The sequence below is a fragment of the Drosophila sechellia genome, chromosome 3R, assembly GCF_004382195.2.
Source record: "Drosophila sechellia strain sech25 chromosome 3R, ASM438219v1, whole genome shotgun sequence".
Lineage (NCBI taxonomy): Eukaryota > Metazoa > Arthropoda > Insecta > Diptera > Drosophilidae > Drosophila > Drosophila sechellia.
The window spans coordinates 11,374,253-11,399,804 of NC_045952.1; the positions used below are offsets into that span (position 1 = coordinate 11,374,253).

Genomic DNA, 25,552 nt, shown 5'->3' on the forward strand with positions numbered 1-25,552 from the left:
AAGAGAAGCAAACACAGTTGGGGCCATTCAAATGGTACCGAAATGAGAGATATCTCTAGAATTGAAATAATTTGATACGTATTAAATTATTGAACATATTTCTTTTTAGTAATAACATTGTACATCAAATGTATTTATGAGACAAAAAAATACTATAATCATAAATTTATCTCCATAAAGTACCATTTCCTATAGGAGCTTTCATATAATCGAACATTTGAATTATATCAATGTTTATAAAAGGATTTCTATGCTTTTCAATAAATTCACTTTTCAAGCCACTATTATTACCGATGCTGTACTAAGCACATGTGAGTAGGAGCCTGTATACACACAAACACCCACAAAAAAACAACAAGTCGGAAGTTTTATTTTTGGCCTGCTTCGGATCGCTGGCAAAAGTCAAGCTATATAAAAGATGCCCCGAATCGGTAACTTGTTTTTGTTGCCCCAGCCGCCTGGCTTTTGATTATGTAACTCTCGATTTTTAGGGACCCCAACGAAGCATAACAGATGCAAACCTCACGAATAATTGCCGACAAGATGGAGAAAAGGTCTGCCTTCGATTGGCTGCCAATAACAGAATAGGAGCAGGACTTATCGGCCAGAAAGGACACGAATGCGTGTACATGTGTGGCCAACGAGTGCGCATATGTGTGGGTGTATGTGCTGGAGTCAAAGGTTAAGCTAAGCAATGTGTTGATTGAGGGTCAAGCGTGGAAGATGTCGAAGCGAATTTGCTACTACTACATATATTTAAATTGTTAATTTTGTGCAAATGCTGCAGTCGGAAAGTGAAGTATAAGTTATAAAAATTGTATCACTATTTTATCTCCAGTTAGACCTATGTCCATTGCGATACAATATTCTTCATTTGAAACCACAATTTTGTAATTAAACTAAAAATATTTCATTTAATTAAATATAACATTTCAATCAATTAAATTCTCAAATTCATAGAAAAGTTGTGCGCTTCAAGCCGGACGTGTTCTCAGTGAATTGCTGATATTTTCCGGTTTAGGCGAACAGCTGAACACTTTTGTGGAAGTGGCGTTTGCCAGAGTCTCCCGTCAGCAACTTTGGGCCCCCAAACTTGCCTGATAAACAAAGCAGCCTGAACTAGACAACCAGGCGCACCAATTATGTTGTACAAGGCAATGCAAATAGCAGGAGGCTCCTCCTGCCTTATGCCGGCGAATTACTCACCCACCCACTGAGCCGAGTGGGAGTTATAATTGAAATAATTTCTGGTTATTTAGAACAATCAGCACAGCAGGTGGGTGGCAAACTTTGGTTCGGTTCGGTTCGGTTTTTGGGGCTGTGGGTTAGTTGGGGATAGTTTATCCAACCTCCTAAAAATCCATACATACGTACACATTCACATTTCCTTGAGGTTTTCCAAATGGTTATCAGCAAAGGTACCTTATTAATAATGCTACCTTATTACTGCATACCTAATAATTGCTTTTCACAATTTTAAAAACCAGTTACGCGCCATTTAATTTAAAAGTATTTGCATATCAGAAAATGTAGTCTAGCATAGTTATTTCAATTGCTTTGAGCCGAGCGATTAGGTTCATTTAATGCAAACCGCAAACAGCAATGCCTGATTGCAATTGAAAGTGGCGACCATCGTTGGCGGAAAATTGGGCTAATTAGGTGGTCAGGTGGTCGGATGATCACGACTACGGAGCCCATTGATACACTCCGCTATATTCTCGTTTGTGCTGCCGACTCGGTGGCAACAAAGAAACACCCATAGCAACGATGGGGGCACTGGAGTGGCGAGGTATGCAATAAACATAATTAAAACGCCTTAAATTCACGATACAGAATGCCAAGAAAATTAACTTTTCAGCATTGTTGGCGACAATTTCATGCAAGAACTGCCGCCGCTGCAGATACTTGTGCCCCACGGCACAACAGGCGCAATTAACATATTTTATCAATCTTTTTTTTCTGGCCTCGCTGCCAGCTCCACTTACGCAATTTAAATAACTCAAGTGGCAAACGGCGCAAAAGAGCAAAGGACACTCGAAGCCACGCAGGACGAAAGGCGGCAGGAAGCCCAAGGAATGGGGCTTCACCAGTCCACGGACGTATGGCGAAGTCACCAGCTCCATAAACACATTAACACGTTGCGTATGGGTGGGGCACATTCGGGTGGGTGACTGGGTGTTTGACTGGGCGGTTGGGTGTCAGGTGACGTGCTGGCGGGTCAAAGTTGGCCAGGCAACATTAAGCGCGCCAAGTATTTTCATTTTTTCACATACAGCGTTGATTCGTACACTAAGAAAAATCGGAAAATTTAACAATTACTTCCAAAGCTGGCAGTTTCTTAAGTTAGCAAATTTAAATGTAAAGTATATATTTTGCTAATTTTATGTTAAAATGCCATAATCGAGTAAGTAAATTCAAATGTATGCACTTTGCTTCGGGTTTTAATTTGTCCCAGACATGTTTATGGATGTGTCGCTAGGTCTGTGAGCCAACTAGCAAGGTCGCCCGGCAGCGGACAACGCACGCACTTGGCGGATGAACAGGATCCGCAGGATGTGCGAGAGGCTGCCACATAAATTACACTTTAATTTTGGAGCATTTTTGGCCACGGCTTATAAATCAACCGAGTTCCAGCAAACGCGACGACGACGACAGCTGGTTGGCTCTCTCCGCCGGATTCCCGCCGGCTGCGGGAGGCTCCTGCTCCTCCGGGCTTTTCCTCGTGGAGGAAAGTACTTGGTCCTTCGGCTCCCCCTTCGATTCCCACTCTGCTGAGGGGCCAGGCCACTCGCAATATTGAAATTTCAATTTAATTACATAGAACGAGGGCCCGACCTCAGGCCCATGTGCCCGCAAAATGAGCTGTCGTTGTGGGTCAAAAAGAGTCAGCAGCACCACCCAAATACGCCAACAAAAACAGCTGGGTGGTGCAGGAGCCCGTTAGATCTGCTCACTTGAACTGAACTGCTCGGCGGTTTGGCTTAATTTGTTGAGATAATTGTGCCGAAATTATATTATTATTAAATTCGCATCCGTTAGTCCTTCTTTTTTTTCATGCTTATTATGAAAATTGGATTTCAAGTGCTTTGTGGGTGGTGTGTGTGTGCGTGTGAATTTCGACCTTAGTCGGGGTTTTCTTTCCGTTACGTAATTGGATTTTGTGTGAGATTTGCCAGAGAAAAAAGCAAGCGAAGGAAACGGAAAAGGCCAAATGTTATTAGCTGGGGGTCAGGACCGAGTTCAGGAATCAGTTCCTGAAATTTTGATGGGCAAACGATGGGCGACCCATTGCAATCCTATTTGCGACTCAAGTTCCGCAAAACCATAGAATAACTCAACTCAAAAGTTCCTCAGCAGCACTTCGGCTGGCCCTCTTTGGGCCATTTATAAATTTCGCACGCTCGGCGAATCGCGGATTTGATGCTAAAATGGGCGTGGCAGTCGCAACAACACAATGCACGCGCTTTACTTAACTTTCGGGGCGGGGCTTTTAATTAATTCGCGGGGCATCAAAAGTGGAAACAGAAGCCAGCAGCGCAAAGATTCAAAGTCAAGTTGCCAGGCAAAATCAGCGGAAAAACGCAAAAGCCAGAGAGGCGAAAGGCAAAAATAAATGCGAATGAATTTACAAAATGTGATTATGAATAAAGGCCATTCATGCAAAAAGGCTCAGCGTCGGACGGAACCGCAAATGTGGGAAAGTTGCCACATGAAGAGGGTTAAATTAAAGGCGGCTTGTTTGGTCGGGTGACGGGGTAGGGGTTAACCACATGCCGATCATTGGGCGTGCAAAATCAATTTTAAAGCGCATTTAATAAAAGCGCATTTATGCGTTTCTGCGGCAATTAAGTGCTGCAGAGTGCAGCCGACGTTCTGATGCTGCATGCCCCCAATCGGCGCTCGGAAATCGCTGACTTAGCCCCCCAATGCTTAACCCATTGAAAACGGCTCAAGGAGCAGAAATTCATCGAAGGAATAACAGTTTACTCTGATGAGATAACCAAGAATTTCTGTGCGGAAAATACCAATGGCAAGCTCACTAAAAATGGGAAAAGAGTAATTTGTCATTGAAATAAAATTATAAGCTCATTATTCAGTGATTGGTCCTACATTTTTTAAATTAATTTGTATACAACTTTGCTCATTTCCTTTAAAAAAAATTTTAAAATGCGATATATTCAACTTGAAATAAAACTAAAGAGAGTATTGTAAATGCTATTTGGAGTAGTGAGTTTCTGGTATATTAAACTGGAAGGTAATCAACGGTTTATAGCACGTACATGTCCCAGTTTCCTTCTCAACTTTATTGGCGGTCGATGGGTTAACGTAGCTGCCGCAGTAATTAAGCTGATGTGAAAATCTTTGACTTTGCGCGAACGCAGCGAGCGGGCAATTAAATGTTCCACCCGCGGGCAGCAGGAAGAGCCGCCGACTTAATGCCGCAGCACCGCCGATGACATCACAACGTCGCTGCACCACGGCTATGTGGCACCTCCAAAGCTCCACCCCCGGGATCAATGTCATCGACTGCAGAGGCGACAGATTTATGACAATCCGAGGGACTTTGGCCCATCTGGGTCTCATGCTCACCTGACAGCTGATGGCCCGTTTCGGAGCACCGAAACTTTGAAATCAACATTTCAATTTGTTGGCGGCTGACGCTCTGGCAATTTGGTGTGAAAAACTTGTAGCTATTTTTAAGTCATCAGCAGAGGCAGCAGAAACAGGAGCTGCAACAACTGGAGTTCCCCGGCAACTTTTATTGCCCATGTGCTGGGCATGTCTTCGTGCCAATTGCGTCATGGCAGGCGAAATGTGTCAAGTGAGCGGTGACTGATGTGGCGAGTAACAAGGAGTACTCGCACACTGAGCGAAAATTCTGAAAAACATAATTAAACACAATTTTGAGTGTTTATTACGTTAAATAACCGGCATTTTTATGCAATCTATTAAGTTGGAAAGATGGGAACCACTTATTGATATCAAATAGAAACTAAATTCAAATTCATTGCCATTTAAGGTAAATGGTAATTTAAAGGCTTACGCTTTAAATTATTTATAGTAATTGCATATCGACGATGAGAGGCTTAAAACTGGCCACAACCCATCATCACAAACAAAGCCTGAGACAAAGGGAACTAAATCTTATTAACTATCAATAGGGATTATTTTCATTATAGTTAATATTATTATATAAGATAACAATTGTGGGCTAACACACATTATGGATATTAAATTAATGGATAAATGCAGTAACATTTAGCTACCCTTACACTTCAAATTCAAATGTCGCGCTTAAAATCCACTTTTTTCAGTGTACCCCCTTTTTCCCAGCCCCATTTTCGAGTTGTGTTGCATGCGAGAAGCGTGCATAAAAATGTTCCATTCAAGTACTGGAATTAAAAGTAACGAGAGCCGCGCTGGCAGGAATGAAAATGTAAGGGAACCAGGAGCCACGAGCCCAGGAGCCTAGGAGCCAGCACTCCAAATGGCGTTGGCTTTATTCCGGCAATTGTCTGAGACAGTAACCTCGCACAGACACAGACACGCGGATGTGTGCTTTGTAGGGGGGGTGTACTGTATAGCCAACTCTTGAGCCGCTGTCATTGTCAATGTCTCCAGACAAATGCGCTCGGGATGCCTGAAATGGGGTAACAAGCGGATGGGTTTGAGTGCCCAGGCCATTCAGTGCCATGCCACGCCTTGCCAAAAAATGGGGAACAATAATTTTCGTGAAAAGTGGGTGGCGGTGGGCTGGCTGGGCTGGCTTTTCCCACGCAAATTCGCTGCACGCGCAATGCTAATCTGCTTTTAATTAAAACCAACTCGCACAGGCAAATGTCTAAGAGGCTTCCTGCCTTCAGTTAGCTAATTGTCTTTTGTCATTTGTCTTTTTGGCCAAAATGTGCCAGCGACAAGCGACAGTCAGGCTTACAGCCACAGTTACATATGTGGCAATTCACTCGTCCCAAACGACAATTACAATACAAATGTTCCTCGTCCTGACAGTGACTGTTTTGGTTTGGGCTGCAGAGGTTGAACTCAATAAGTTGTATCAGAGCTAACTAAAATGAATAGAATTAAATACAGTGACAAAGGAAACAGGGAATTTAGATGGAGGATTGCAAAGCCTTCAATTTCAGCCTTCTTTTTGTAGGCCGGATACAATTGGCATACATTTATTGTTTATTGTCATATATTTTATAAATTAATATCTGTCTAAGGGTTGGAATGCGCCAAAAGCGCTAATTTTCAAAAATATCCCAAATTATAAATGCAATGTAATTGCATTTGGTATTAATTTTTTGCCTAGGTTCACAGTTCTTTTGTAGTTTTGCATATAAGTTATTTGCAATTATAAATTAAAGAGAGTTCGATTTAAAATATTTATAATAAATACACTGACGGTAACAGAACATTAGTTGCTAAAGTCAGACCACAATTGTTTTTTTCGGCTTTTAACCTTTTAATGGCATGTTATAAATAAATTGTAAAATCACCTTCCTGTTCGTAGTGTTTCGCCATAAAGATAAATGGCACAATATTAGGCAAAATCAATCAAATTGTAAAATCATTTAGGCACAAAAAAGGCGAAAGCAGCAAAAGCATATAAAATATGTCAAACACAATTAATTATAAAATTCATAAAACAAAGCCACAGGCATAAAAACAACAAGGATGGCCATAAAAGCGTCAGAGAGGGGAAAATGCATGAAAAATGCGACAGACAAATTATCATTCATAATAATTTGTACAAACAAACGGGGATGAGTTGGGGAGGAAAAGTGGGGAAAAGGAAAATGTTTGCAACTGTAGCCTAGGTAAACAAAAGAACTGGGGGGAGAGCGATGGGGCAATAGAATGTTTCACGCCGAGCCAACAATTACAAAAAATGATGTTTTATTTAAAATACCAGACAGCGGCTTTCTCGTGGAAGGGAAGGGTAGGGGAAGTTGGTGGAAACAGACAGGGAATAAAAATAACAATGCAACAGCAGTGATAATGTTGCCGGCAACACATGTTTACAGCAGCCAGAAAGAACCGCAGATACAACAACAACGGCTGGCAGCAGACTCAAAATCATCTCATTCCATTCCCTTCACCACCCCACCCCTCATCCAAAAAATGTCAGACGCCTGTGCACACATTTTAATCAATAAACAAACGTGAAAATATGACAAACAAATTAATAAAATGCAGCAACGCCGGCCAGACAATGACAAAATATTATAAATGAATCGAAGGGCACTTCGGTATGAGTGCGAGTGGGAAATGGTGGGGGAAAGTGCAGTGGAAAATCAGGGGGGAAACGGTCTATATATAGAGCCGCAACATCCATCCCTTTCGCACCCGTCTCTCGACTAATTGTGACAATTCGGTCTCACACAAATGGCATAATAAATGTTGAGCAGAGGAAATGATGTGTGAAGTGCATGCCTCTCTATCCCCCTTAACCCACCGCTGGGCTTAACCCAATGCTACCCCTGCCCCACCCGCCAATCAATGACCAAGCGGAAGTGATTTTTGGTTTCAGCGCACGATTTTCCGTCAGCTGGAAATGCATGGAACAATGCTGATGCTGCCCCAGCAATTAGCCAAACTTTGCATACACTGAGAGAAAAGCATGGTAGTAGCAGGAAAGGGTAAAAGGGCAAATAATAGTTGCAGAGGTTAAAAATAGTAATAGTAACTATTCAGCTTTCTTCTTTCTAGAAAGTTATGTTATCATTGCATATCTAGCTCTGTTAATTGCAAACAAATCAGCATGTTGCTTTTAACATTATGTTATGCAGTTTACATTGAGAATGGTCATCAGTTAACTTTTGTTTACATCGAGAAGCGCATAGATTAATGTAACATAATAGAAAGTAATAGAAAATCTAGGTAGTTTCCCATTTCTCTACGTGCGCCTAGGACCAAATGCCCTTCTTTGTTTTTGAAACAATTGGTGAACAATGCCAAAACAGGAAGCGGAGCAGAGAGGAACTCTTTTTTTTTAGGGGAGCATACTCGTAGTTTGAAGGACTGGCGGCAAATGTGCGGCTTCCTGCATTGAAGCGCATAATTGAGCATTGGGGAAAGTCGTAAATAATGCAAAACCCGATTGCTGGCGGCCGGCGAAATAACCAAATCCAAATTGGATGCCTTCGAGTGGACGGCCTGCTAATTAGTCCCTCGCTCGCATTTTTGTGCCCCCAAGCGAATGGGGGGAAAGGTCATTGGGCACGGGGGCCCCTATACTTTGCTATCTCGGGTCCCTGAACGCATAAATCAATGCGGAAAAGGGTCGCCGCACGTGACGATCGCTGGAATTTTTATTTGTAACTTTGTGCACTTTACGAGACAGCAATAAAATTAATATTTCTGCCTGTGTCAACAACTAATTGAGGCATTTTCCGCCGTCTTCTTCCAGACACTGCAGGTCGTAGTTTTGGAGCAGCATATGAAGTAATTAGGAGGCGCACTAAAATCCCCCATAAACGTCAAACGACAAACATTTTCGCGGAAGAACAACTGCAAGACACTGCCATCGACGTTTTCCAGACAACATGTTGCCGAGCGACAGCAGCAGCGGCGAAAGCAACATCAACTGATGGCAGCGCAACACCAACGGACAGCAGCAACATTCGAGCATTCAGTCGCAATTCTGACGATTGCGTGACGCGTTCGCATCGCGGCGATGAAAGAGACAGGACAACTCGCGAGGAAAGAGATCGAAATAGTGGCGGGCATAAAGTTTGAGTTCGATGTGCAAAGTATAAATGAAATTACATCAACAACTAATCGAAATACGTAATAAAGTGATTGCCAACACTCTGAGGAATATTTGAAAAATAAATTCGTATAAATTACCAACGAATCCCGGACACAAACGGTCTGTCTCTGGGAATAATATAAATTAGCATAATTTAGCAAGGACTTGCCGAGACAAGCAGACATTCGTTTCGCACTTAATTAGTGTCCGAGCGCGTTGACAATGTGGCAGACACTATCAACTTTTAGCACATCACTCAGAGCAGCAGCAGCAACGTGCAACTGTAGCTGCAAGCTGGAAAACGCGGAAATGCACAGTCACATGTTGCCATCAGCAGACATTGCGACAACGGCAGTGCGTAGGTGTTGCTGTCGCACAAGAATCACCCGCAGCAGCAGAAGCAGCAACAGCAGCAACTATAGTTGCAACTACGGCAGCAACGTGATGCAGTGGCTACTGCTACTGTGCCTTTTCTGTGGTAAGTAGTTAGGTGGTGGAAGGCGGCAAATGAGCCATGGTCGAGTGCAGTAAGTGACTTTTAACAAAACGCGCTTAAATGTCTCTGATTTAGTGCGCCACGCCCCCCAGTGCAAAACTCGCACAAAAAACGCTGGGGATAAAGTGGAGAAGACAAACCGCCAAACCAAAGTGATATAGAGATGTGCTGAATAAAAAAACTGCTGCAGTTTTAGCCCTTGAATAAGATATACACGGGGGGAGTCGGAAAAAAATAAATAAAAACGCTCAACACAAATCAAGATGAATTTCCGTGCATTTTTGTGCAGATTTCTGTACAGCTTTACCAAAAAAAAATATAAAAAAAACAGAAGGGAGAGACAAACACACATGGGCAGTCGAAAAAAGGAAACCAACACACAAAGCTTGCTTTTGGTTTCTTTTTTCGCTACAACTGCCACAGCAGCAAAAAATGGCTAAACAGCAAAGAAAAACATTTGAAAATAGCGCCAAGAAATGGAAGAAGATTAAATGGCAGTAGGAGTTTGGGTGAGGGGGGGTTGGGATATGTTGGGCGGTACGTCAGCGCAATATAAATTGACTCGTGTTTTTCATTTAAACGTTTTCACCCTCCCACCCCCCACCGTCCCATACGTCCCATTCGCTTTTTGCTGGCTTCAATAATTCGACTGCAGCAGCTGCAGTTGCTGCCACTTAAACCTGAAATTAACTTTGGCCCACGAAAGTATGCAGCGAAGGAACATGGCAAATCGGGCCATACACGTATGTGCTGCACTGTACCGTCTGCACTTGTGGCTCTGCTTTTTTCATGGCCAGTCCTCTTGCTCATCCTCCGTGGTCCTCTTGTATGGCTTGATTATTTCGTTTGGAATTGATGCTGCCATCAATTATAGAAAACCACAAAGAGGAGCAAGACAGCAGGATGGGAAAAATGGATCCGGTTAGCCAGGCAGCGGAGTCTGATGCGACTACATTGAGCGAAAAGGGGGGACACTGCTTTGGAACCTACTATATTTAATATTCAGCAATGCACTGATTTTATCTAATTAACTTTAGATATTATATACATATACTAATCTAGATTTAGAATTTCCCTCTTAAACCGCATTTCCCGCTCAGTGTGGACCAAGAGTAATGGACAGCGTGCAATTGAGTTTCCATTGCCGCTGGCTGATTGGTTGGTCGGATGGCTTTAAAGCCAACGCTTTGTAATCGATGGCCCCGCAAAAGCACTGGCCGATGCTAAAATAAACCGAAATCAATTTGGTTAAGCCCCCCCGACGAGATGGCAGTCCGACCGCCCACTTAACTAATCAGGATAAATAAATATTTATAATTAATTTAAAATATAAACAGCACTGAGCCCGAGCAGCGCAATTAATTTCGGCTAGTTTCGGTGGACAGGAGTGGAATATCAGCGGGGAAGGACGAGTCCTTAGATCCGAAAGTGGAAAGTTTCATTTTGATAACAAGGCAAACAAGCAAAGTTCTCAACGCCCAAGATTCAGGCATATGAATAAATGACTGAATGCATGAATAAGCAATCAACAATAATGGCCCCGAGATGCGGAATCAAGCTTGAAGGAGCCGTTGGTGAATGGAAGGTGAGATGGGGATTTTATGAAAATATATGCACAGCTTGGGGGCGAGGACGCCAGCGTCCAGCAGCCAGGACCCAACTGGCCATGGTCAAGTGCCCGGAGGTGCGAACGGGATGCCCAGCTAATGAGCCAAGTCATCAGGTGTCGACGCAATGGAGTGGCTGCTGGGTGTTGAGCAAGGTGAGGGGGGTGGTGGAAAATCAAAGGAAACGGAAAATGCGTGAGCCTGCGCGTGCTTAATGAACTGCAATCAATGGACGCTGCCAGTCGATAAGAAACCCGAAAGGCGTCAGATTGTGCGTGCAACATGGTAGTGACCGCAATTGCAAACAATCGAATAAACGAACACTTGCCGAAAATCGGTACAGTTCAATACATTTCAAGATATAGAATAATAATATATTAAAATATAAAGTGAGGTTCAGTTTTCCTTAAAATATAAATTAGTTTCTGCTTAAAGAGCGACTTAATTGCTATTGAACATGATGCACCGATTTTAGACATGTTAACTGTATCTGAAACGCAGTGATATTTTCACTCAGGCCGATTGCCGGGCAGACAAATTGATAGCCAGTGGTTTACAGAATCCCTGCCGAGATTTCCGCATTAATTACGCACATTTTGTGAAATTTATTTAAGCACCGCAAAACATTAAAGGGGATGCACATGGTGGGTCATGGGGAAAAGCAGGGACATGGCTCACACCCTTTTGCTTGCGTGAATCGGTTTTGGGCGTGAAATTGCTTTCAACATTTAATTACAAAAGGTTCGTGCGGTGGTTTATTTCTGGCCCATCACCGCACTTTCATCCGACCGAGTTCCCACCGCTATTCGCTGCAATTTGTTATCAGAACCCAAACACGCACCTCACCTGCGGAATGGCTGTCTTTGTTTACCTGGACGTGTGTGTCTGATGTTTGGGGATAAAATAAGGGATTAGTTCCAAAGGAGGCAGCTTGTGTGTGCCGGGCAATTAGATACAAAATCAATTTTACACAAAACAGCCGAGGTAATCAACGCCTTGAGCTCGAAACAAAGCGAATAATTCCGATAGGTTAGAGCCATTATCGATTGAAGCCTCTCAAGGTGCTTTCATCAAATTAAACTACACACATGTGTGAACAGAATAATAAACCACAAAAAGAGGAGCATAAACTATAATACTACAAGTATATTGTCAGCAATAATGGTAGCAGCATGGAGCCTTTTCTTCGGCTTTGTGCGCCAACTGTGCGATATAAAATATAATTGAATTGATATGAGGCATTCGAAGTGGCATCTCCTACAGGCCCAAACAACAATGGTCGCCCACATGGCTGACATTCATTTTTATGTTTATTGGCCGCATGCAAATACCAAGCTCAAAAGTCGAAGATAAAAATCCCACATATGCATGTGTAGTTAATGAAGATTCGAACTCGTAACTGATGGCACAAGGCCTTACTCAAATTCAGAAATACATTTATAAAACGGGACGAACAGAAAGTAAATGTAGAAGATGCGCCTTGAAGAATCCGAAGTTGGTCAACATTTTCTATGAAATGAATGATTCTCAATACACTCTGTTCGAAAACAAAATGATTTTATTTATTACCCAAATCCGTCACTTATAATTGAATTATCTAACAGACTTCCGAAAATATGATTCATAACTAGTCACAATTCAAGCATTTCCCTAATCCACTTTATCGAGAATAAAATTGTCATGAACGTTCCCTGCTCGCTCCGCAGATATAATTTGAGCTTGAGTCCATTAAAATCCTCTAAAAGTATTCAGACACACTGCTCACTGTTAGAATTAGCAATAAATGTTGGCCAAAAATGTTAGTTGAATGGCAAGTTTTCATAACGCATAAAAACTATAAAAACTTTTCAGCATTTCAATTCATAATTCAACACATAATTATATCATGCCGGCTTTGTCCATCTCCTGTCTCTCCCTCTCTCGGACTTTAGCGCCGTCTCTTTCGCTCTTTGTCGGACAGTGGGTCGAGCGAAATATGTCAGAAACTTTTCAAAACTGTAACAGCGCCAATTTGTCTACAAAAACGTTGACCGTAGACCACTCCACAAACCCCTAAAACATTTGGCCATCCACTTCAAATGTAATTTCAACGCCAATTTGGCTGTGTAAAATTTATGCAAATATTTCTAGGCTCTCTCTCTTCATCTCACTCTTTCTCTCTCTGTCTAATATATACCGTTGTAGTTGCTTATGCATTATGCTAAATAATTGCTAGCATTTTTTGCTCGTGGCAAATGTTATATGTTATTGCTGGTGCTTTTTAGTATTTTGTGCAGCTGAAATATTGCGTTAATTATCACGAAATGCCACAGAAAATGTATTTTGAAACACACACACACGCATAAATACATTCATATACTTTTTGGCCCAAAGGCGTCTGTATCTGTTTGATCCTGTTTGTCTGTGTGCAACCACGCGATTTATATTTTTGTTAATTTTGTTCATTTTCGGGCACGCGTAATTACATGAAGTATTCATGCGTAAAATGTTGTTATTGTATTTTACGTCGTAAATTTTTAACTTTTAAACATTTATTGGATGTAGGTTGTATCATCCGAAAAACCAATTTTCGCTTCTAAAAAGGAAGTGTGGGTTGTTTCACAAAATGGATTGTTTTTCGGGTAGCAAAGCCTAAAAACCAGTACTTGGAATTAAAGAGTATACATTAAAGGGGAAGGAGAAAAAACCAAAATGTGCTAAAACGTTTATTTCACTTAAAATAAGGAGTTTAACAAGTTTAAAAACGTACACGATCTTCACGCACTAAGTTAAATTGGTTTTGGTGCTACTCCTGCGTCTTATCGCTCTCTTGTTCTTCACGTCTGCCTGTCTTTATGACAATAAAAATATTAGCCATAAATTCTCGCAAGTGAGTTCATCACATAGCTTGCACATTCCCGCTTTTTCCACCGATTTTCATTCACTTGGAGTGCCCCGATTCGCATGTCTGCGAAAAGTTCGTCTGGCTTTAGTTTACCAACAGCTGGTCCTGGTCCCCCTCGGCATTTGACTTCCTCCAAAAGGACCAAAAGGAGCCATTCTAAGCCCCACCCCCTTGCATTTACCACTCTCATTTGTAACTAAATCTGGGCGAGTGGCGTTGCAAAAGTTTATGAGTGTGCGGGTTTTTCTACACATGGCAGGGGCGTAGTCATAAAGATGCCAAGGGGATGCCTAGACTGCAGTGAGGACTTGAAAGGAATTCACGCAGCTCTTGCAGGTGGATCCAAAAGTCTACATCATGGATTAATTTTGGAATGAGAAGAGTTATTATTTAAAGAAAAGTATTGTAAGGTTCTTTTATCCAGCGAATGAAAGGGGAAAACTTCATAACGACGCCTCTGACACGCAGACATGCAAACTTGCGTAAATATATGAGCGTTTGTGCAACTGCATATTGTCATAATGGTGAATGCATGATATATTGAATTTTGCAGTCAATAAACGTTTTATGATCACAGCTGCACATATTTCACAATTTTCCTCTCGTTTTTCCCCAACGCTTTTTTTTTTACTCTTTCGCAATGGCAAAGTTGCATAAAAGTTAATGGGACAGTGGTAAGTTGTGTAAGGGGGGGTAGATAAGCCCGTTGAGGGCAATCGAAAAATTTAAGGTCATTATGTGGAAGCCCGTCGCGTTTCCACTGCCTGCAAATCGGGCTAAGCTGCTGCCGGCTGACTGGGCCCAAGTTGATACAGATCCCTGGCAATCCATCGAAGGGCCATAAAGTTCTTCCAGTCGGCAGGCGAAATCACTACTGACAAGAATTCATCATCTATGCCAGTGGCTTTTTTCACCATCGGCATTTGCCATATGCCACGTCCATGTGAAAGGAGCCGGCAGGAGCCACTTCAACTGCAGGGGGCTGTAAAGCTAAGCCGGCCTAATTTCCAAAGGCAAATGGCCGAATGCTCAAACTGCACAGGGTGGCGTGCGAAAAAAAAAGATAGTAGACATAAAGTGAAACGAAGACAACACAACAGAGGAAGCTGTCGATGAAAATGAAGATGAAACAGCAGGAGCACTGTAGCAAGAGCAACAAGCCCAAGTCGAGCGGATATTGAGCCACGCCCACAGGGCAGGACGAAGGGTCGTTGAGGGGCTGTGGGAGAAAATAACACCTGAATTGGGAAACAAATCTAGATTTATGTCGAATTTATACAATAAACCAGAAGGTATTTAGAGAGAAATCAGAAAATCTCTCTAAGAATTTAAAATCAGTTAGTTGGATAAAGTATATTTTCCAGAATGGATTAGATTTGGGCCACTTTATTTAAAGTTTTATATCTACCTGCTTGCCACACAGGATAATAGGAAAATGCAGATAAGTTCGTCACTCGTTTGATCCTGCATTTTTCCCAGTGTATGGGCATCGATTATGCAGAGTTCCTATCGTGATTTCTATTTGAAACAAAGCACAGGCGGAAAAATAGCAATGCGAGGACCCAGCAGCCAGGAGCAGGAGCAAAAAAATGGCAGCAAAGAGGTTTACAACTTCTCGTAAGGCGGCTTAAACGATTTGCGAGTTTATGGAAAGCCAAACACACTCTCATCGCAAACACACACGTCGAAGTCATACGGCTGTGACTGTGACTGTGACTGTGCTTGTGTGTCTGTCTCGTGAGCCTGGCCATGTGTGGGTGCCCAGGATAAGCGGCGGGGTCGGGCATATTGTAAAACAAATGGAAAATTGCTTTTTGATGTAGTCAGTCAACTTTGCCTTGCCGGCTGCCTGCTGCCATCATCGACAACGATGACGATGATGGAAATGGGATGGGTTACGGGTAAATGGGAAAACGGGAATGGAAAACGGGCAAGCAATGAAGATCAGTGGTGAAAAGTAAATCAGCTATTTCAAGAACCTCATGTTGTCGCTTCAACAACTTTTAATCAGAGATGGTTATGTCAATTTACTCCTTTTTCTCCCAAATCCTCAAACATTTTTAACGAATTTTTATGATGCTGGTTTTTATATTACATTATTAAATTTCATTATTAGGTCTAAAGTGAGAAATCTCACTTGGAATTTTAATTTTTAATGTTTTAAAGTGCCAAAATTGCAAATAGTTGCCAAACCCGAAAGTCTGAAGTGGCCAACACTGATTACGGCGAGATGGTTTCCCTGTTTGGTCTGGCTGCAAAGTTATAAGGGTTTAAGCGCCCAAGAGTGTGCTGCACTTTCAGCGGCTGCAATTCTTAATCCCATGGGGCTTATGTGTGAGAGCCAAGGAAAGGACGACGATGATGGGGAAGCCGCATCCACTGTCGCCAGATTCAATATTGCTCCACGCTCCTGAACGACCATGCAAATGCCAGCGTGTTCAGCCAGTGCCGAAGGCTTTTAAAATAACAAAGGGTGCCGGCAGATCTCCCCTTTAAATTAAGGCATATAGGCGGAGTCCTTCAGATTATACTAAGAGAAAATTATGTTTGCTTCTGAATCTTTTCCGAAAGTCATCAAGAACCAATCTCCTGTCAAGTCATTAAAGAATAATATACTTAACAACACAAAATTCTATACCACACCGCACAGTTTTATTTAAGTGGGCATCACATATCAAAAGACATCAATTATTTTTCTCACTGTTCAACTACACCTCATGGCACTTCACCCTTTGAATAAATCTCAACTCCTTTACAGATTTTGGCCAGGCCGCGCTGCGTGACGTAAATCTGCTGGTGGAGCCTCCGGCGGTGCGAAGGGGTCAGTCTGTGGCCCTGCGGTGCGATTACCAATTGGTGGAGGCGCCCCTGTATTCCATTAAGTTTTACCGCGGCCAGATGGAATTCTACCGCTACACACCCGGCGAGTATCCGCCCACCAAGGTCTTTCAGTTTCCCGGCATCAGAGTGGACGTAAGTTGCTGTGTTTTCGGAGTTCGGCTTATTGTTTGACGGATTGGAATGGGCTCGGTATTTTCGAATTTACCCACAGGAGAACGGTTCGAATGCCACCACCGTGCTCATCCGCAACGTTAGCTTCGGCCTGTCCGGACAATTCAGCTGCGAGGTTACGGCGGATGCCCCGCTCTATTCCACTGCCACAGCCTTCGCCCAGATGCAAGTTGTGGGTGAGTATCTGCGCCACGAGTATCTGACAGGAGCTCACGGGTACCTGACAATGACAAACAGATCGTGTCTCATTAGTCGCTGGCAAAGGCGTGACTGGGAAGTGCAGCGAACAATGGTCCAGGACGGGTCCTTGTCGCTCCGCTGCCAGCAATTAAGGACCCACCAAAGTCCTGAACACACTTGTACTCTGGGGTAACTGGAATTTAGGGTAGGGCATTTTCTGAATAAACTGTTCCACGCCTTTTGGAATGCAACGGGAATAATCAAGAAGCTTAGAAAGAGGCTAACACCACAAATCAGCATATTGCATACACTCAGACTTCAATTTAATCTTTAATTATATGGAATTAGTGGGTTCAGAGTTAGAAACTGAATGAAAGCCAATGATTTAAACTATTTAACCACTATTTTTGTGTGTAAATATTGTTCTTTTTAGAATTTCCGGAAAAGCGACCGCAGCTTTTTACGGAACACACGCGATACGAACCAGGAGATGTTTTGCGTGCAAACTGCAGTACTTTGCCATCTCGTCCTCGAGCTGATCTTCGTTTCACCATCAACAATATTCCCGTAAGTATTTCTTTGCAATCAATTCATAAACAGGGATTTGTAAGCCTTATAAAAGCTGAAACAAATGTACAAATGTACAATAAGAATAATTATCAGGATCGAAAGAGTCTGATCCGAGCAAATTCCCATAGCCTTGGGCCGAAGTGCTTTAAAATCGACATCATGCCGCGCATTGATTGTTAATTAATGTCTGGGTGGTTCAAGATGTTTGGGCCAAGTTCGTGGGGGATTTGCCTAATTAAACTGCTTTGACTTGCCTAACGGCATCGTAAATCCTGCATAATGGCGCCCACCACTGCTTTTTGGGAACATGTGTGGCTTTCGGTTAATCCAGGGCCACGTGCCTCGCAAAATTTGTTCTTTATTTATGAATATTGTGTAATTTAATCAGAGCCAAGCGAATGAATTACAAGGGGTCTCATCCTACCCACTTAATTAAAAATTTCAAGTCGGAGGCCAAGCAAGAAACCGCAGGGTATTCTTCTCATCTATACCCTTACGAGCACAGAGAAGTCAATAAAGCAAAAAAGGGTTGTATGCCAGGATTTGATTTGATGCCGTGATTTCCTCTTTTGTCATTTATCATAACGATATGGAGGAGAGGCTTAGCAAACAAGTCATCTGCATATATATACGCACAAACAGCAATCTTCACGATTATAGTATCAAAGGAGTCTTGCTAAAAGTATTAAACGTTGCTTAAAAATATGCTAGGGATTTGGGTAATATATTATATTATATTATATTCGTCAGATTGCTGCGAATACTTGGAATTATATTTCATTCAGCATAGGCTTTCGGTACTGTGCACCTTGTATCTTCTTGCTAGGATAACTATACACATTGCCACGATATAAACCTCTAAGATCATTAGTCATTTGAAGGCGCTTCCATTTCTGCATCCGCTAATCAGTTGCATAAATCAACAACGAAATGCTTCCGGCAATCGTTTTAAAGCGAACCCAGATCCCAATTTTTTGACCTAACCCCGAAATCCTTTTCTGTTTCCTCTTTGCTCGAAATGTTATTAATCATAGCCGAGACATAAAATAAATTACGTTCAACTTGTGGCAAAAACGAAATTGCCGGACGGGCCAGTGGACAAAATGTCCAAAGGACAAAGGACGACGGACGACGGACAACGGCTTTTAAATGAATTTACGAGATGAACAAATTTTCAGTTGACACGCCCGCTGAACGAATTCAACTTTTCTACGATTTCCCAGGGTGCGGGCAAAAGAAGAAAATAGCTAAAAAAAAAAGAAAAACATCCAAGAAGAAAACTTATTAAACGCTTCATAAATTTTTATATTATGTCTACCCACATCATCAGACATAACGTGTCCTCCTCTGTCCGTTTGCTTTGTTTCTCTCTTTCTATTTCCAGACTCCGAGCTGGTGTGCATGTGTGTGTGTGTCTTATCCTGTCGTTTTATATCTGTCTCCTGTAGTCTACTTTTTTGGGCTCTCGCACACACATGCTACCAGCGCTCACATGCAGGCCGTTTAACATTTTATCTAGACTTCTTCGCAGCCAACTAATGACAAAAGCCGAGACAAAAGTACGCCGCTGTGTTTGAGGATTGCGAATAGTAGGGCCTCGTCTGCCCGTCTGTCACATAAAATTTTATATCTACACTGGGCAAAATGTGAAGAGAACCAGTCATTAAATTGGGATTTTCATTACAATGTAGCTTAGCTTTCTACAATGGTTGCATATCCACTTTCAGGTGTTCTAGATTCCATTAATATCCCGATAGATAAAATATAATATTTTAAATTTTTCTTTTCATTTCTAGTACAACATATTTTACCGTGCATAACGTGTTTATGTTACCAGAGAAAACAACAAGGGGATAGCAAAAGGATGGCATCCATTCCGGTAGCAATGGCCGTGCAATTTAGTTTCATATGCCCGAGCAGTAGATGCCTTTTTGATATTGAATTATGATCTGCTCGCTGGAGCTGTTCTCGCTCTTTAAATTAGATAGAAGGCCAGGGATAATACTCTGTCACACAAAACAGTGCCATAAATAATTCCGAGCTGAAAGCATTGAGTTGGAGATTAAAGCCTCGACCGAATCCCCACAGCGATACCCACATGTGTGTGACCCACTGCTATACGTGGGCGAAAAAAACTTTAACGACTCACATAATTTGTTAAAAAGTTTCTGTCATATTAATGAAAAAGTAGCTCAAAGTGCGTTAGTCGTTTTTTTCTCTCTCTTTCTACCAACCGTGTTTCTTTTATGTGGGTGATTCGAGGGAATTAGTTGAGATTAGGGCCAAAGTCTGGCCATTAGACGTGCGGATTTGTGCGGCCATCGATTTTTGATAAATTATTTATTGAGCATAGAAAACTAAGGACATAATTAAAGCTTGGCTTACCCATGATTAATGGATGCCCTTGTCTAAATAAAATCGATAATAGCGAGTCGGAATTTAAGATACAAAATTGGGGCAGAAATATTTGTTCACTCAAAGCCACACAAGTAATTTGCGAAACATATAAAATGCAATTTCGCATTGTTTATATTAAAACAGGCTGTGTTTATTTTCCACACAATTTACATAATTCCATCTAGAGGAAATTATCAAGACGATATTAATTGCCAGGCCATCAAAATACAGTTGGCCATATAGTAGCCCAAAAGCCAAGCACAAGCAAACTTTCTTGTTTGAAAACAATTTTCCGGCCAAAAATGTTTAGGCCAGCAAATGCCAAATGCTCATTTAATTGCCCAGAGGTCGAAGGTTGAGGGTCCTCGATGCCGTAAAGGTAAATCACATGAAATATGAGGGTATTTTCACTTTCGGGTCGCTGCCTCAGCCACATGCTTAATTAAAGCGCTTGGCTTCTTAAGAGTGTCTCGTAAATTACGCGGCATTAAATCGGCAGAGCGAGATAGGACATAGCCCCAGAAAGAGACAGAGGCTGGCAAAGGAAAAGGGATGGAACGAGGATGTAAGAAGCGGCAGGACCAACTGAAAATGACTTTTTATGTCGCTCGCTGCGTCTTTGCCTCTGCCAGCATTAAAATAAAAATAAAATAAAAAGGATAAGCCAAAAAACGCACAAAACCCAAAACAAAATGGAGCAATGTGTGTTTGGGTGAGAAGCTGTTCGTAAAAAGGGTTAAAAGGCGAGCAACAACAAAAAACCAGCGAGCGCTCGGCAATAAAGCGCTTTTGCTTTTAATGTTGTGGGCGAGTGGTGGGGAAATGAAGGTGAAGAGATCCTTGAAAGCCTCTGCACAGGGGAAAATTTGGTGTTAAGAAACCCGATGAAACTCAATGACCTTTAGAATCAAAGCAGTCGGAATCATTTGAACAAATAGCATTTTCAGGTATGTTATTGGGCTACAAAGCTTGCCATCAAATATTCAAATGGCCTTGCATTTTTTAGAATTTTTCTCAGTGCTCCCTTTTAGCTGACCCAAATTCTGGCGAAACCCGTTATATCTTACACCTTTTTGTCTTGAAGGGGGCCAAAATACATGCATAAGTAAATGGCGCCCAAATGAGTTTGTAAGTGGAAATGAAATGCATATTTATTGTATTTAAATTGCCGGCGAGTTTGCCGTCGCATCTTTTTCGTCGGCTAAGCCCAGGTTGTCATGTGAACTTTGCGGGGGTCGGGATACCAGGAGGTTAAGGATATGAATCAGCAACAGGACATGCAGCAGAGCGGAAATGGCAGCACGAGCGTTTTCAAAATGGCGCCTGCATTTCCCGCCATCTTTTTCTCCCGCTGCAACAATGGACGATGCGCCATTTGCGCACTAAAAGCATTGCACGGCAGTTTAGAGTTTTCTTTTCGCGCCAAAAGGAAATTGTGTGCGAAGCAAAAGGAAAACTCAGGCAAATGAAGCGGAAAGCTCGCACCGGAGTGTCGCATATGCATACAAAATATACAAAGTACATACGTATGCGTATAAGCATAGAATATTCACATCAGCAGTCAAGCTTAGGCAGTGCTGTTGGTGTCATGCCGGAAATGAAATTTTCAGCGCTCCTCAAAAGGCATCACTTAAACAGTTTTCAACGGCAAACAGCCTTCACACGGACGGACACACTGGCGTACACTCGAACAAAATGCCGGACACTTTGGTTGGGAGCGGAAAAGGCAGGCGAACCAACCGGGCGGATGAGTGAATAAGTGTCTCTTGATGTTTCTGTTGTTGCCATAGTTTTGTGTAACATTGAAAACTCGTTTTTAAATGGCAATGCCAGTGGCAACAACAATCGTAACGACAACTGTGGAAACAACAACTACTTGGCCAACAACTCGCCACAAGCAACAAGAAAAATATGACATGCACATGTCCGTTCGCTTCGTTCGCTTTCAGTGTCCGTTTCCTTGCCTCGCAGCTTCCACTGCACTTTCCTGGCCAGGCCAAAAAGCCCAGCACACTTCTCAGCTGCACTAAAGAAAAAAACGTATGAAAAAATTGCATTTGAAATAAAATTACGGGGCAATGAGTCAATGCATATGACTGTTTCCAAATTGGTATGAATATATTTAGGAATATATTTACATTTGCATAATTATTTACAGATTATTTTCATTATGCATTTCACATTCAAGTAGTTTTTTTCAGAGTGAGGTGGTCAAAGGATTGGTCACTGGCAAGCAGCCATGGCCACAAGTGCAACATGCTTGTAATAACCCCACACACACTGTATATGCACAGACAGAAAAGGGAACGAGCTGGAGAAACGGACAGACGACAAATTGCCATTCATATGCAGTTGCACAAAACTCGATGCGAAACTCTAGCACTCTTTTTGGCCTTTTTTTCCCTTTTGCTGCTGTTATTTCTCCTTTCGGCCTGCATGCTGCAACATTATTTTCTGACTTGTGGAAAAGGACTCAACGCAAATGTTTTGAGGGAGCGAAAGGACGATGGGGAGGGGTGTGTGCGTCGGAAGCGGAAGAGAAAATCAGTTGCAACTGCAATTGCTGCTGGAAGCTCACCATGAATAATTTAAAGCATATTTTAGCTCATGTACTAGCATTCGATTAGTATGCAAAATGGAAAAAAACTCAAAATATTGCGCTTAAAGTGGGTCGATTGATTTGATTTGTATTTGCAACAAAAATCCTGCTGTCCTTCTGTATAAATGTGGATCCTTAATGAAAGATAATATATAAAATATTTAACCCAAGTCAGGATCTAAATAAAAAGCGTTATGCTTTCTTTTCTTGACAGCATCTGTTAATATTTTTCTTTTCTTTTGCGACAGGTCAGCACGGAGGAAACGCAGTACATTCGAACGGTTGACAGCCTGATTGCATCCCGGCTCAGTCTGAAGCTGCAGCTGCAGGCGACTCACTTTGTGGCTGGGCTCAGTGCCCATGGAAATGGGAACGGGAATGGTAATGGCAATGGAAATGGCAACGGCAATGGCTTGGTGAACGCACTGCACCTGGGTGGCAGTGGCGGCGGCGGAGGCGCTGGAGGCGGAGGACTCATCCTGCGTTGTACGGCGCAAATTGGCGATCTCTATCAGGAGTACAAGGAAATCGAGCTGGGCACACCGCAAAAGGATCCGGTGCCGGCCAGAGGTAAGCCTCAAAAGGATAACTGCCGACAGCCACGAAGCACTGAAAAGAAAATATTTCCGTAAACAAGCTAACTGATTTAAAGACGATCTGAGTTTGAAAACGAGCACCATAAAGCTCCTTTTTTTAATTTCTTTATTAAACTTTAATCTTTCTATTGAAATTATTATATATAATTGCTTTAAAGTATCTAATGAGCTTAAAAAATATTTAGTGTTTCGAAATCGAGTTGGAACCTAACAAAAAATGTTTTATTTCTTAAGTAACTTAAAACTTTCTATATCCACTGTTTGCATGGCTATACTTAACTACAATTACTTCTCTCTGTAAAAATGCATTTGATGGCCATTGCAGTGACGCTGTCATCGGGAACCGGACTCCGTGGCTTCTTGGAGACCTATTTCGCCACATCTTCGGGCCGCAGCAATTGGCGGGGATCGGCGGGGGTCGTGGCCATCTTCCTGCCCACCGTGTTGGCCCAACTAATTACTGGTAGCTAAATCGGGGGCCAGTCGGCTGGAATGGGAGTACATGGACATGGAATGCGAACGTGTGTCGGCTTATCGAGCAGCGATGGAAATTGGGGAGCCCTCGGCCGTAAACTGCATTATTTATCTGTATCGAATGCAATTTAAATTTATACACATGCAGGAGATGTCCGTGTGATTCCCGGTTAAGAACACACATGCACACCCAAACCCTACGTAACTGTAAATATTTGCTTTAATGATGTGAACGGATACACTTAAATGAACTCGCACTCACGCGCTCACATACACAGAAACACGCGACTAATTGTTAATTAATGGATTATTTAATGATGCATAAAATATTGGATAAAATATTAATGTTTCATTTGCATTTAGCTTCAACCCAAGCGAATATCAACTTAATGTTTAAGTAATTTAAAAAATGTAAATCGTTGAAACGATAGAAATATGAAATACAGAAGAGTGTAAGCAACAGAAATGAAATGCCAATGCCAAGACAAAACCAAAACCAAAAAAAAACATTCAAACCAGAATAAACAAGCGAAAATAATTAAATTTATGTGACTTCTTATTTCGTTGGGTAAAACGGTCGTTTTAATGTGATTATTTATTTCATGTGGCAATAAATCGTTTGCTCAGATGTTCCTTGATCTAAATTTTGTATTCATTTTTAGGCACTTGTTCTTTCGCATATTCAAGTGAAACATTTAACTGACAGTGCCAAGCTCTGGCTGCATTCAAATGTGTTTTCCCATGGAGAAAAATGGAAAAGCCAAATATCACTACTTTCCTCAGCACGAAGCGCTGACAAGTAAAATAAATAAGACTTCAAACGCGTCTTGTGCGCGGTTTTAAACGCTACAGCGAGTCGTGGTAAAATTGTGTTGCATAGTTTTAGGCCGTCATCGTTAAAGAACTGCTTGCTGCGAGGGCATCTGCAAGCAGTGTATTTAATGCAATTAAAATCAAATATATACAGGGGCCAACATCTCGCCATTTTAGCTCTGCACTTTCCCGAAAAGTCATTAAAAGATAAAATCGCAAAATCAATTAGCCAGAAACTTAAGCTGGCCGCGCCTCGGACTCGAACTCTTTCTAGGGCCAAAAGGCTAAAACCAGCTATGCCAATTTAGACTTTTAATCGCTAAAAATAGTAATTAAATGGTATACAGTCTGCAGCTTCTTTTAATGTTGAAATTTATTATAAAATTAAAATTTTTTAACAAGGAAGAAGGCAGTAACAGGGAATTTTAGATTCACATTTCCAAATGCAAAAAAAAATATCTTAACATCAAATCGTAACGAATAAGCCATCTACTTCAGTTTCTAGCTAGTTTTTAGCTAATCTATACTCTAAAATGTGGTCAGCCCTGCATGATGCTGTGCTTAAATCGAAGCGAGGACCGAGTTTGGGCGCCATCTAGCCTGACCATAAATTGCAACACTTTTATCGCCATCCCAGGCCCGCCTGCTGTTGTCCTTGTGCCGCCTATTTTTGCCTTTCCCGCTGCTTCTTCTTCTGCTTTGCCGCTGCACAGTTGCACAGTTTCCGATTTCCGTTTCCGCTTCTGCGGTGGCCGCCTTGGAGCTGGTTTTTATTTGCCGCACACTCGCTCGCCTCGATGCCTGCATAAGTGGGCAGAAATCAGCTACTGCTCCTCCACTTGGCCACAAAGTTTGCCGTTCGCCATGCTGCTGTTGGTTTTTTGGCAAACGCATTTTTTCATTACTTTTCCACTGGCCGGGGGCCAAAACGCGAGGTCCGTGGCTATTGGGTATCGGGCATTGGGTTGCTGGCTAGTGGGTAAATGCCTGATGGTAGATGGCAAATGCATTTGCTTGCATGTTAACGGCGGCTAGGATGGCACTTCCGCTCGCCGCCTCATTGGCCACGCCCCCAGAGCCCCAACACCCAGAAAAATGTTCTATACACACACTGAAAGTCAGCCAAAAGAAGGCAGTGCATGAAATACTTTTATGCAATTGAAACGAAT

General features: G+C 42.2%; 2 protein-coding genes across 4 annotated transcripts in view; both read left to right on the plus strand.

The window, feature by feature from the left end:
* The window catches only part of LOC6616773, a 42,556-nt gene extending 18,458 nt beyond the window's left edge, over positions 1-24,098 (plus strand). The window contains exons 2-7 of one of the 2 annotated variants that reach the window (XM_002041074.2): positions 8,414-9,233; positions 16,501-16,715; positions 16,795-16,930; positions 17,368-17,501; positions 22,749-23,070; positions 23,422-24,098. In XM_002041074.2, coding sequence (XP_002041110.1) covers positions 8,978-9,233; positions 16,501-16,715; positions 16,795-16,930; positions 17,368-17,501; positions 22,749-23,070; positions 23,422-23,567 — 1,209 coding nt within the window. In that variant the 5' untranslated portion in view covers positions 8,414-8,977 and the 3' untranslated portion in view covers positions 23,568-24,098. Of the gene's footprint in view, positions 1-8,413; positions 9,234-10,814; positions 10,837-16,500; positions 16,716-16,794; positions 16,931-17,367; positions 17,502-22,748; positions 23,071-23,421 lie in introns of those variants that run through there. The other variant, XM_032721161.1, reaches the window with a different exon arrangement.
* Positions 2,219-3,024, plus strand: LOC116801455. Of its 2 annotated transcripts, none has more exons than XM_032721162.1 (2): positions 2,219-2,404; positions 2,456-3,024. In XM_032721162.1, the coding sequence occupies exon 2, from the start codon at positions 2,536-2,538 to the stop codon at positions 2,773-2,775; it is 240 nt and encodes a 79-aa protein (XP_032577053.1). In that variant the 5' UTR covers positions 2,219-2,404; positions 2,456-2,535; the 3' UTR covers positions 2,776-3,024. The 2 variants fall into 2 exon arrangements, with proteins under 2 accessions (XP_032577053.1, XP_032577054.1); XM_032721163.1 differs by having other exon boundaries at positions 2,480-3,024.
* Positions 24,099-25,552: the final 1,454 nt, after the last annotated feature.

Excerpts from the sequence above, each read along its gene's own strand:
- LOC116801455 (XM_032721162.1), top strand. The coding sequence starts at position 2,536 with ATGAACAGGATCCGCAGGATGTGCGAGAGGCTGCCACATAAATTACAC.